We start from the raw sequence: 14,044 nt of genomic DNA on the forward strand, positions 1-14,044 counted from the left end.
ATTTTAGCCATTTTTAGCATTTTTTCATAAAAATCCAGATCCAAAACCAAAACCCACAAGGGTGGTTTTGCCAAAACCAATCCAGATCCAAAACAAGAAGGGAGATCCAGATCCCAAACCCGAAAAAGTGGCCGCCGCACATCTCTAATTTTCAGTCTATACTGAACACCTCACAATATTGTTTTTAGGCCAAAAGGTTGCATCTTGGACTGGCACAACAGACTTCGCATCACCCCTGGACTGATACGGCACAGGTAGCATCACCCCTGGACTGATACGGCACAGGTCGCGTCACCCCTGGAGTGACGGGGCACAGGTCGCGTCACCCCTGGAGTGACGGGGCACAGGTCGGGTCACTCCTGGAGTGACGGGGCACAGGTCGCGTCACCCCTGGACAGATGCACTTTTTTATTTTAATTAAAAAATGGGGGGGGGGGCAGCTCACTTTTGCAGGCCAAAAAAAAACTTTTTTATTTTAATAAAAAAAATGGGGGGGCAGCACAGCTGGACTGATAAGGGACACTGGGCAGCACAGCTGGACTTATATGGGACACTAAACACCCCTTGCAGGTAAAAAAAATATATATTTTAATTAAAAAATGGGGGGCAGCTCCCCTGAAGCCCTGTAGTTAGTCCCCACAACAGTCCCGTATAGCAGTCCCCCTTAGTAGTGCCCCATAATAGTACCCTTAGTAATGCCCACTTAGTAGTTGTACCTTAAGTATAGATTCCATCACAGATTCCATCACTGCCCTGTGCCCTCACTGCCCTGTGCTGTGCTCCGTGACCTGCCCTGTGCCATCACTGCCCTGTGCTGTGCTCCGTGACCTGCTCTGTGCCCTCACTGCCCTGTGCTGTGCTCCGTGACCTGCCCTGGGCCCTCACTGCCCTGTGCTGTGCTCCGTGACCTGCCCTGTGCCCTCACTGCCCTGTGCTGTGCTCCGTGACCTGCCCTATGCCCTCACTGCCCTGTGCTGTGCTGTGCTCCGTGACCTGCCCTGTGCCCTCACTGCCCTGTGCTGTGCTCCGTGACCTGCCCTGTGCCATCACTGCCCTGTGCTGTGCTCCGTGACCTGCTCTGTGCCCTCACTGCCCTGTGCTGTGCTCCGTGACCTGCCCTAGCCCTCACTGCCCTGTGCTGTGCACCGTGACCTGCCCTGTGCCCTCACTGCCCTGTGCTGTGCTCCGTGACCTGCCCTGTGCCCTCACTGCCCTGTGTTGTAGACTTGAGTCAGTGACTGTTTATAGGCCTGAGCCCTGTAGTGTGATTTAACTAACTAGGTGCTGCAGTGCTCACACGCAGGGGCTGCAGTGTCCTCTGTCCAGGGGCTGTCCTGTGGCCCGTGCCCTGTTGTGATTTATTTAGCCCTAAGCCCTGTGTTGTGATTTATTTAGCCCTGAACCCTGTGTTTTTTGTGATTTAACTAACCAACTCAGTGCTGCAGTGCTCACAAGCAGGGGCTGCAGTGCTGCTGAGTAGTACACTGTGTACAGGGGCTGCAGTAATACAAGGGGCTGTGTCCAGTGTGACGGCCTATATCTTATCCATTGTCCAGTGTCACGAGTCACTCACGACATATATCCTGTGTCCTGTCCTGTGTGACGACTGACGACATATCCTGTGTCCAGTGTGACGACATATATCCTGTATCCAGTGTGACGACATATATCCAGTGGCCAGTGTGACGACAATATATCCTGTGTCCAGTGTCACAAGTCACAACATATATCCTGTGTCCAGTGTGACATGTAATGTGTGCCGGCATATATCCTGTGTCCAGCGTGACATATATCCATTGTCCAGTGTGACGACATATATCCTGTGTCCAGTGTGACGACATATATCCAGTGTCCAGTGTGACGACATATATCCAGTGTCCAGTGTGACGACATATATCCAGTGTCCAGTGTGACGACATATATCCAGTGTCCAGTGTGACGACATATATCCAGTGTCCAGTGTGACGACATATATCCAGTGTCCAGTGTGACGACATATATCCAGTGTCCAGTGTGACGACATATATCCAGTGTCCAGTGTGACGACATATATCCAGTGTCCAGTGTGACGACATATATCCAGTGTCCAGTGTGACGACATATATCCAGTGTCCAGTGTGACGACATATATCCAGTGTCCAGTGTCACAAGTCACAACATATATCCTGTGTCCAGTGTGACATATATCCATTGTCCATTGTGACGACATATATCCAGTGTCCAGCGTGACATATATCCATTGTCCAGTGTGACGACATATATCCAGTGTCCAGTGTGACGACATATATCCAGTGTCCAGTGTGACGAAATATATCCAGTGGCCAGTGTGACATTTAACCATTGTGTGACGGCATATATCCAGTGTCCAGCGTGACATATATCCATTGTACAGGAGCTGTGTCCAGGGGCAGTGTCCAGAGGCTGTGTCCAGTGTGACGGCTGTGTCCATTGTCCAGGGGCTGTGTCCAGTGTGATGGCTGTGTCCAGTGTACAGGAGCTGTGTCCAGAGGCTGTGTCCATTGTCCAGGGGCTGTGTCCAGTGTGACAGGCTGTGTCCAGGGGCTGTGTCCAGGGGCAGTGTCCAGTGTCCAAGGGGCTGTGTCCAGTGTGACAGGCTGTGTCCAGTGTAAAGTAAGAAAAATAAATAAAAGTAATAAATAAAATAAAAACACATTTTTGGAGGATGATGGAGGAGGAAATAGTGGGAGTGCTGAAGGTGCTACCACCAGTCATGACAAGGCCGATACCTCTTTGTATTTGCTGTATGGAGCATTTCTCTTTTTTTGGGATAGTTTATTAAACTGCCACCCTGTCTGCCCCTGCAGTGCCGCTCTGCCAGGTTGGAAGTGTAAGGTCCACATGTATGTGATGCCCACTGCTGTCGCTTAGCTTAGTCATCCAGCTACCTCGGTATACCCTTTTGGCCCAACTACAGTAAATGAAAACAATTTTGTAAGCTGTGAAGTGATCAAAATTGACTAGAAATGAGTGGAAACTAATGTTATTGAGGTCAATAATACTTTAGGGGCAAAAACAGGCCCAAATTCTGTTATTTTAGCCATTTTTAGCATTTTTTCATAAAAATCCAGATCCAAAACCAAAACCCACAAGGGTGGTTTTGCCAAAACCAATCCAGATCCAAAACAAGAAGGGAGATCCAGATCCCAAACCCGAAAAAGTGGCCGCCGCACATCTCTAATTTTCAGTCTATACTGAACACCTCACAATATTGTTTTTAGGCCAAAAGGTTGCATCTTGGACTGGCACAACAGACTTCGCATCACCCCTGGACTGATACGGCACAGGTAGCATCACCCCTGGACTGATACGGCACAGGTCGCGTCACCCCTGGAGTGACGGGGCACAGGTCGCGTCACCCCTGGAGTGACGGGGCACAGGTCGGGTCACTCCTGGAGTGACGGGGCACAGGTCGCGTCACCCCTGGACAGATGCACTTTTTTATTTTAATTAAAAAATGGGGGGGGGGGGGGGGGGGGGCAGCTCACTTTTGCAGGCCAAAAAAAAACTTTTTTATTTTAATAAAAAAAATGGGGGGGCAGCACAGCTGGACTGATAAGGGACACTGGGCAGCACAGCTGGACTTATATGGGACACTAAACACCCCTTGCAGGTAAAAAAATATATATTTTAATTAAAAAATGGGGGTCAGCTCCCCTGAAGCCCTGTAGTTAGTCCCCACAACAGTCCCATATAGCAGTCCCCCTTAGTAGTGCCCCATAATAGTACCCTTAGTAATGCCCACTTAGTAGTTGTACCTTCAGTATAGATTCCATCACAGTAGTTCCCCCTTTGCAGTTGTACCCTGGCCTCTGAGTAGTTCCCCCTTAGTAGATGTACCCTTTCGGTTTTAGCAGACCCCTTTAGTTTGCCCCCCCCCCCCCCTTCAGCCCCCATAGCTTGCCCCTCTGTAGTTTGTCCCCATCCCCTCTCTGCAGACAGCACGGACACATCTGTGCTGTCTGACTTTCACATGCCGAATGAAGATGGTGCCTAAAGGCAGGACTTTTATATAGAGATCCGGTCTCGCGAGAATCCGATGTGGGGTGATGACGTTTTGTCCTCGTTTTTGGTTCGTATTATCGGCGGGATTGAGGTGAACGCTTCAGAACAGGTAAGTTCGGGGGTATTCGGCTCTTTAGGATCCGAACGCGCTCATCCCTATAAATAACCCCAAAATAATAGGGATATTTTAATCCGTATAATTTTTAGGGGGGCTTTGCTGTGTGTGAGCCAGGTACACTCTCCTGTGCTGCCTACATATAATAAATAACACTTGTAATAAATGGGTTATTTTAACCAGTATAATTTTTTCAGGCTTTGGCGTGTGTGTGTGTGTGTGTGTGTGTGTGTGTGTGTGTGTGTGTGTGTGTGTGTGTGTGTGTGTGTATTACACTCTCCTGTGCCACATATTATAACTCCAGAAAAATTTGGAGGATTAAATAGTGAAAGAACAAGAACTACTTTCTCCTAGTGCTGAAGCTGCTGCCACTAGTCATGACATAGAACATGAAATGTCATAAACATCATCTGCCAAGGATGATGCCCAATGTCATCATATAGGGCATGTAAAATCCAAAATGCCAAATTTCAGTAACACAAAGACAATAAATGTAAATCGTTTGAGGAGAGACGTAAGCTTGCCAATATGCCATTTACAACATGGAGTGTCAAGGAACGGCTTAGGCCCTGGCCTATGTTCATGACTAGTGGTTTAGCTCACAAGACGATCTAGGCCTTCCTCCTCTTCCTCCCCCCCCCTCCCCCTGCTAAAAAATTTGAGAGAGTTAAGCTGTCATCAAAAACACAGCAATCTGTGCCTTCTAAAGACACGGTAACACAAATCACCAAGGAGAGTCCAAGGTTGTTGGTGGTTGCGATGCCTGACCTTTCCATCACTGTAGGGGAAAAGGTGGCTCCTTCCACCATTTGCAGCACGCCCTCTGCATATGCTGGAAGGATCACACACAGTACAGTTCCTGATTTTGAAGGTGTCAATGTTGTACACCTGGAGGAGGATATTGATGTAGCTGGCGCTGAGGAGGAAGTTGACGAGGAGGATGCTGCTGATGGCGATGTGGTTTGCTTAAATGAGGCATTGGGGCGACACAGTTGTTGTCCGTGGGATGCAAAAGGCCATCACCATGCTCTGCAGATCCAGATAACAATTGTTTCGCCATATGTAGCTTATGTAATGCTGCAATAAGTAGGGGTAAGGCCGTTGGGCACCTAGGGAAATCCTCGGTTATTCCTCACCTGAAGTTTGTTCATAAGTCACTGTTTAGTTCAGAAACTGTGGCTAGGACCGTAAGCAGTCAAGGAACACCTAAATCCTGTTTCAAAGCGCCTGAAAACCACACCAGTAAGTCACTCCTGGTCGATTTCCTTCTTGATCTGGATCGGAGGTAGTCCTGCAGGCTATGTCACGGGCTTGACTGACTCCTCTTCTATGCGGAATTCTTCCAGAGGATCCTGCAGTGCTACGTCTACTGCTGCCGCTGCTGGGAGTCGTTCATCATCCCAGAGGGGAAGTCTAAACACTGCTACATCTTTCACAAAGCAATTGAACATCCAACAGTTGTTTGCAATGAGGACGAAGTACGACAGCGGTCATCCTATGGCAAAGCAGATACCTGCAGCCTTGACAGCTATGTTGGTGTTATACATGTGTCCAGTGTCTGCCATCAGTGGAGTGGAGTGGAATTTAGACGGTTGATGGAGGTATTGTGTCCCCAGTACCAAATCCCGTCTAGATTCCACTTCACTAGGCCGGCGATAGCCAGGATGTGCAGAGACATCTGAAAAAGTGTCCTCCGTGCCCTGAATAATGTGGTTGTACCCACTGTCCACTTAACCATGGACAAATGGACAAGTGGTTCAGTGCAAACTAAGGACTAAATGACTGTGTAAGCTCACTTGGTAGATGCATCGTCATCTGCAGTTACAACAGCAGCAGCATCCTCTCCATTATGCCAGCACCTTCCAAGGCAGGCTACGCTGTGTATCACCAGTTTCAGTAAAAGGCTTACCCCACTTAGACTCTACTGGGGATTTATGGTATCAGACAACGCCAGCAACATTGTGTGGGCATTACATATAGGGAATTTCCAATATGTGCCTTGTTTTGCCTACACAATAAATTTGTTGGTGCAGCATTTCCTTAAGTGACAGGAGCATGCAGGAGATGGCCCACAAAATTGCAGGATACTTTCGCCATTCTGCCACTGCCTGCCAAAGACTGGAGCGACATCAAAAACTCCTGTACCTGCCCTGCCATCACCTCAAACAAGAGGTTGTGACACACTGGAACTCCACCCTCTAAATGCTGCAGAGGATGGAGGAGCAGAAAAAGGCTATTCAAGCATACACAGCCACCTACAACATAGTCAAAGGAGCGGGGATGCGCCTGACCCAAGCACAGTGGAGACTGATTCCCATGTTTGCAAGGTTCTCCAGCTGTTTGAACTTGCAACAAGTGAAGTCAGTTCTGACACTGCCAGCTTTGAATCAGGTCTTTCCCCTGAACAGGCTGTTGCCGAAGCAGCTGGAGAAAGTGAAGGAGGAGCTAAAGCATTGCAATTCCGCAAAGCATGTAGCTCTTGTGAAAGAAGACCTTTACATGCTTTACCTGGATACGAGGGTGGGGGGGGGGGGGGGGGGGTCAGTCTATTAAAGTCAGAGGAATACATTCTGGCCACCGTGCTCGATCCCCGGTTTAAACAAATGTTGTGTCTCTGTTTTGGGTGGACAAAAGTCCTACAGTGGTGCAAAAACTGCTGTGGCTGCAATGAAACATCTCCTACCGGACCCACTTCGGGTTGATGAAGGGCAGGCAGGAGCGAGTTTGGACATCTGGTCCGGACTGAAGGACCTGCCAATGATTGCTGACATGTCTACTGTCACTGCATATGATGCTGTTACCATTGAAAAAATAGTAGAGGATTACTTTGGTGATAGCATCCAAGTAGACATGTCAGGCAGTCCTGTATTGGCAGAAAAAAGCAGTTTTGAGGCCCTGTACAAACTGGCTCTATTTTACCTGAGTTGTCCAACCCCAGTGTGTACTCCAAAATAGTTTTTAATGCAGTCGGAAACCTGGACAGCGAGCGGCGTAGGAGGTTGCTTCCATAGAATGTGGAGACGATGATGTTCAACAAAATGAATGATCAATTTTTCAACAAAGGCCAGCAATTGCCTCCAGAGACTACAGAGGGACCTGTAAAGGTGGATTCCAGCGGGTATGAATGATAATCTGTGAGGATGAATATGTACGTACTGAAGGGGGCGAAAAATCGAAGTTTGTGCCGCCCACTTGTGTCTCTTAGCATAGTCATCCAGCTACCTCGGTGCAACCTTTTGGCCTAAAAACAACATTGTGAGGTATTCAGGATAGACTGTAAATGAGTGTAAATTAATGTTATTGATGTCAATAATAATGTAGGACCAAAAAAAAAAAAAAACATTTTTTAAATACCGATACGAAATCCTGCTGGAGATACAGATACAAAACACATTTTACGAAACACTAAAAGTGCCCGGTGAACATCCCTAATATACTGTTAGCAGTTCTTGCTGAGTTTCTATACTTTTTGTTGTGGTGTTTGTTCTATTTAATGGAGTTGCAGTAGTTAAGCAATGTGAATGCGCAATTAAACCACAGTGCAGCTACCGTACAGAACCACAGAGTAGATACACCTCTAACTACTCAGTATAGACAATTGTACAAGAAGGGAGAAGTGGAACTGCCAGGTGGCGCTCAGATAGTAACTATGTAAGGATTGTATGGCTTCTGAAGAAGGAAGATAGCACTTCCGAAACGCGTTAAGCGTGTCCTGCTTTTCGCCTGTACATTGATCCTGGAGCAGCGGCATCTACATCGGTGAAGGACCCTGGACTGAGCCCCCCTTGATTCCGGACCAAGGGACCCTGAACAGGACTTCCTTCCGAACAACATCACTGTGTATGCTGTATTGCCCTGGATACTTTGTTACACGCCTTTTTATCTACAACACTTGTGAGTGTACTAAAATGTATTAAATTGCTTTTATTTTAAATGATCTGCACCATGTCTCTCCCTATTGTTTTTCCCATTTGCATTCAATAGGAGAGAAATTCCCTTGTGGAAAATTGGAATTATTTACGTTTCCCAGATTGTGTGGGATACTGAGAATTGATACCTGGTTTTGTATAAATCTTTTTATTGTATTTATATTCTATTACACCTGAGGTCTATTACCCTCCTTACATAGTTACTATCTGAGCGCCACCTGGCAGTTCCACTTCTCCCTTCTTGTACAACTATTTAATGGAGTGCTTCGCCATTATATATAAAAAAAAAAAAACCTTAATTCCCATATCAGTAATTTTGTATAGATCTTTGATGCACTTGCTTAGCAGCAGATGTCTTTGGGATTAATCTATAATAAAAAGCTACTACTGCATACCAGTGGACACTAGATGGCGCCCGACAGACCAATTCAAGTGTTGCTCTATTTGGCCTCTCACAGCCACAGTGACATTCATTTTTATTTTAGGTTTAGTCATTTTGAGGGGCTGGTAGCTAGTGATTTCAGAAAGTTGATGTTTTGACCGGTATTCCATTAACTTGGACTTGGCATCATTTATCTTGAAGTGTAAAATATGTTACATTTTTCTAAAAGTTTTAATATAAAGTAAACAATAGAAAGATTAAACTGAACCTAATGCTGTTTTGCACTTCTACTTTTTGTTTACATGTCTACCTTTTTATAGATTGTAGACTCAGAGTAAAACATGGCTTTTATTTCCATATTATGCATCTGAAACCTTTTTACTTTTAAATCATGCTTTTATTTAAGTGTGTACAGTATGTATATATAATTTGCTATTCCATTTAGGTCCATAGAAGCACTGACCCCAGTACATGTAGCAGCTTCTTGGGGCTGCTGTAAGGCCCTTATCTTTCTGCTGCGGAGAGGTGGTGACCCTACTCTACAAGATCAGGTTTGATTTCTTCTCTGCCATAAAATAAATGAGAAATTTACCAAAATACTTAAATTGAATTTTAATGTTGTGTGTCTGTCATAGGAGGGAAATACAGCGCTAGAGTTGGCCTTGATGGAAAATAATAGGAGGTGTGTTGTAGCACTTCAAGAATATAATGAGAGGAGTTCAGATCAAATCCATGGTAAATTTTGTACTTTACTCACAATGAAATATATAGCACACCTACTATACTGTACTGTATACAAGTAAGTTTATGCTCTATTGTAAACAAAGAATTACATAATTCATGGTCTTCCTAGGGACAAAAATATTAACCACTTAACTGAAACTAACGTATATGTGTCATGATCATAGCCAGGAGTGCATTACCTGACCATGTGGATTTCCTCCTGCACCCAGAATGCAGTGTGAGAGGCATAGCTGCTTGGAGGGGGTAACCAAGTTCACCCTCCAGCACAATTGTACTGATCTCTGCATGTGTTGAGATCAGCTACAGCAAAAAGATTGATTAAATCTCCCTGATCTGCACTGTGCCTGCAGGGAAGAGAGTATATGCCCTTTGGTAGGGGTGGTAGGTGGGCAAATCTAGTACCTTTTGGGGGAGGACTAACATAACACCAAATGATGCAGTGAGTGTTTTGGTGAGGCTACCTTTTAGTTAGCACTAAACCTACACAGCTGGAATCCTTACTTTACAGATTCCTAGTCTAAGCGATGTGGCAGTTGCAGCAAGACCTTGTGTATCTGAGTTTATCAACAGACTCACCTGGAGTACTTTTTTTATTTTTATATAAATTACTATTAGCCTCTCTGACTCCCCTTCATGAAAAAACGTTCATGGGCTTCAGCCACTGAATTTTGTGTTTTCAGCCTTTTTATATACATTCAGTATTTGCATTGATGACCAGTGACCATATTACTGAAATATTCAGTGAATGATAAAACTTTTGGTACACATACAAATGGTGTTTTTTGTAAGCCAAGCTTGGGTGTTAGTCGGACTCTTTCACATTGCAAATGCCGAGTCAAACCTGGTATTTGGACATGGTTCATCCCTGGAGCAACCCGGTATTTGCAATGTTTAGTAGCCCACAGCGACTTGGCAACAAGCCGGGTCGCTGATGTCATGGGGGCAGGGGTGGGGCGGAGTGGTGGCACATCATCAGGGGGTGGGGGAGATGGCAGTGCTTGGAGTTGACACTGCCTCCAAGCGCTGCCTCCTCCATAAGGTGAACGGGACCCTGGTCACTCAACCTGGGTTATCCGTTGACACTTTACAGCAACCCGGGTCCACCTGGGATTAACCCTTCTTTTACCCAGGTTGGAGTGCCGGGTTGCTGAACCCAGGAAATTGAAAAATTCACTTTCACATTGCACAAAGACCCGTGATCGAACCAGTTTATTTTTGCGATGTGAAAGGGGTATAAGTGACATCCTCTGCATGCATGATGAGTAAAAACAATAACTTAGAATGCTGTATTGTAATCCGAACCTTGCGTTCCAAACAACAAAGATTAAATTGTCATTTGATCTTTGTTGTTTAATAAGAGCTTCTCTGCTTTAGTCTGTTATATGCAGGTTTAGGTTAGATTTTCCCTTTTACATTTCCAAAAAGATAACATTCTATTCACATGCCTCTCCATTCTCTCCACAGGGTATTGCAACAACAACTCCTTTCTAACTGACGATATCACTGAGATAAGTAGCATCACCCACCTTCTTGAGTCGTCCTACATCAAATCTCCATTTAACAGCACAAAGATCTCTCCTTTCATGTCTCCTCCAAGAAACCTAACCCCAGGAAAGTGCATGAACAATGCAACGATATCAAGTCAGATAGAACTGTCTGGACTGGATACAAAGGTTTCTACAAGAAACAAGCATGAAATAAGTTGTGGTATAGAGTATTCTAAGATGCACTTAAGTTTCAATAAAGCCCTGAATAATACTTGCTGCGAATTAGAACCAAGCATGTCAGGAGTCTCTGTCGCATTGATGCCTCAACCTGCCCATTGTTATAATGGCCTTTCTAAACACTGGCAATCGGACCTATTTAATGTGGACAATCTGCCTTTAGAGACAGAAATTCAACAGCGAACTGTGCACTTTAATGCTCGAACTTTAGTGGATTCCGACTCCTCAGAATATAATTGCACTGGAAACAAAGGAGCAAAAGAAACATCCATGAGCTCCAGTTCCAGCCAAGTGGATGTAACATTTAACAGTGTTCTAGAGAACAATGAACATTTGGTTTTAAATCACACAGGGAATTTATCACACTCTGTGATAGCAGATAGGTTTGAAGGATTAGATGTAACTTCTCCAGATCATGTATACACTTACAACAAGGGACATAGTGATAATGACTTGGAAATGACATTGGATATGTGCAATAATGGTGAAGTTGCTGGGGGTGACCATATGAAAGAGGAGGGAGCGAATTGCAGCAGTAGGTATAACAGTTGCTACATTGAGTGCTATACCAGCCCTTGGGAAAATTCCTACTGTAGTGACAAAAGAGGATTGGACTCAGATGTGGTGGACAAACCTTTTTTGGACTTGCACAGTCACCAGATTTGCAATCAAAATTGCACTGGTCCACTTTCATGTTATCAGAAACATTTATGCAAACCTTCCTTACTAGGAGCTATTGAGACCTTGCCAGAAAGGACAACAAGCCTTATAATGGATAACAAAGGATTTAAGGAAGGAACAGAGAGAGAACATTTTGATGCATCCATTCAAAGTGTAACATTTACTGAGGATAATAAAAATAAAACTGCTGAAAACTCAGGAATGTCATGCACTTCACAATCTCTGACTTTATCTGTAGGGAGAAGCAGTTTCTGTGAAAGTGAAAGCCAGAATTTGAAAATGAATTTAAGGAACGTAATGCCGTTGACAAAGGACTGCAGATTAAACATGTCTCAGGAGGAGAGACAGACTGTTCAAACCATTCCAGTGACTGAAGCAGAAGCATCTTGTTTTGACACTGTTCCTGTTTCAGTTCTTAGGGAAACAAAAACGCATGTCGAACATGACCTGGCAAGTAACCAGAATTTCAAAGATGCAAGTTCATCCTCCTCTAACACATCTGAAGACATATTAATTTCTGTGTCGGATGAGCTTAATTTAAAGGAAAAAGTTGACCATGAACTGAGTGAAGAATTGAGAAAAATGATGTTGGCAACTAAAGTCGTCCAGTACCCATCCCAATTGAATGAAGAGAAAAGTCCCTGTTTCTTTACACCACGCTCAAAAAATAGGCTACTTTCTTCCAAATCTCGTCATAAAAATCTTTCTCTTTTTGATGACTCTGTGGAGATGCCCAGAAGAGCTAGGCGACTCCGGAGCCCTGACAGCAAGTCAGTATTTCCATTGCAACCATATGAACTTGCACATACCTCTCCAAAACCCCAAAAAATTAAGGATCAGAATTTCTTAAACTTGGCCTCCACAAACGAAATGCCAGGGAATGTTGGAGGAGACATTTCTGAGCAAGACACTACTATCAACATCAGTGATTTTCTAACAGATGACCTGTCTTCAGACAACAAATCTACTGTGCAATTAAAAAAGAAAAACTTTGCAGATTGTGGGATTTTTGAAACTGAATGGCTAACAGAGGATGGAGATTCCGAGATTATTCAAGAACCCAATAATAAATACACGGTCATTGGTTCTGTCATAGACGAAAAAACGTTGTCTGAATCTTTAGTAAATGGATCTTTCCTTCACAGTACAATAACAGAAAACTCTGCTGGTAAATGTTCTAAACTTCCACGTTACAGTTTTAGTAGGTATTCTTGTGTTCCAAAAATAGGCGACAATGCAAACAAATTTTGTGATTCTAGTAACCAGGGAATGCCTTTATCACCGGGTGGTCGCCCGGTAAACCTAAATGAAGATGAACCTGTAGAATACTTGTATATGGACAATGAAAAAGGGCATGCACTTATTGAAAGGCATATACCGTGCAAAGACCAGTCTACCACCGAACACTCAGAAAATGTAGATGATACCATCTTGTATGACTGGAGAAACTATAAAAGTACCAACTTGAAAATAAACAAAGTTTCATCAGCACGTCCACCTAATCGGATAGCAGTGGAGCTCTACAGACTCTCTAATGCGGAACTGGCAAAAAGACTAACTGAGTTTGGGGAGGACTGTATTCAAGTTACCACCCAAAATAGAAAGGCTTGCATCCTACTGTTAGACAAGCATTTGAAGGAACAAGCTACATGTGGTAGATCAGGTAAGATCCAACATTTTACTACTTGCCATTTTTAAATTTCTGTCAAAATGTTTAATCCGTAAACTGTCACGAATATGGTAAAAGTTTTGACTGTCAAAGCACACCAAAAGTATGTGAGTTTGGTTACTAAGCACTAAATCATAAGAGTTAATCGCAAGGACCAACATAGGTAATTGCATCTCTAGTATCAAAGAAAATTGCTGGTGTTGGTGGTGCACCCAAGTTTCCAAATGTAATTGAAGCAATAAACAAAACAGCAAAGACTCTGGTTCTGGGGCACTAATTGTATAAGATGAGTTTAAAATAGCTTTTATTTGATCTACATTAAAAATTTAAACTAAATAACCCATAGATTTTGATCAAAATGAAATGTAACAGCTGGTCTTAAATAATCACAATGGTCTGGATAGTGTATTTATCCCACTGATCATGCTGTTAGGACTGTACAATTAATAAACTTTAGAACACTTCACTAAAAAGTGCATTCAAATGATGTCTTTGTATGATGCATTCAGCAAAAACTGGGTGGTGAAGAGTCTGTCAATAGGCGAAATGTGCATCCAACCCCGGCTATTGCACTGGCCAGCCCACTGCTTCTTCTGATAAGATTTATTTATTCTAACTATATTTACTTAATTGCTACAAATCACTATTAAGCTTTTTAGGGACTTATCACTCCCATAATATCGTGAATTATTGCATTACTATTGTGGAGCTGCGATAAACTTAATATATATAGTCTGTAAACATTTATGCTGCTGTGTAGTATTCATATAAAATTGT

The 14,044-nt window shown here is 43.9% G+C and overlaps 1 protein-coding gene across 2 annotated transcripts in view; it reads left to right on the top strand.

Moving 5' to 3' along the window:
* The window catches only part of ANKLE1 (ankyrin repeat and LEM domain containing 1), an 84,644-nt gene that overhangs the window by 45,893 nt on the left and 24,707 nt on the right, over positions 1-14,044 (top strand). For both annotated transcript variants that reach the window (XM_083179197.1, XM_083179198.1), the window contains exons 3-5: positions 8,895-9,000; positions 9,085-9,184; positions 10,658-13,261. In XM_083179197.1, the coding sequence (XP_083035323.1) occupies positions 8,895-9,000; positions 9,085-9,184; positions 10,658-13,261 (2,810 nt within the window). The remainder of the gene's footprint in view (positions 1-8,894; positions 9,001-9,084; positions 9,185-10,657; positions 13,262-14,044) is intronic.

This window comes from Crinia signifera, chromosome 1 (genome assembly GCF_055691185.1).
Source record: "Crinia signifera chromosome 1, ASM5569118v1, whole genome shotgun sequence".
Lineage (NCBI taxonomy): Eukaryota > Metazoa > Chordata > Amphibia > Anura > Myobatrachidae > Crinia > Crinia signifera.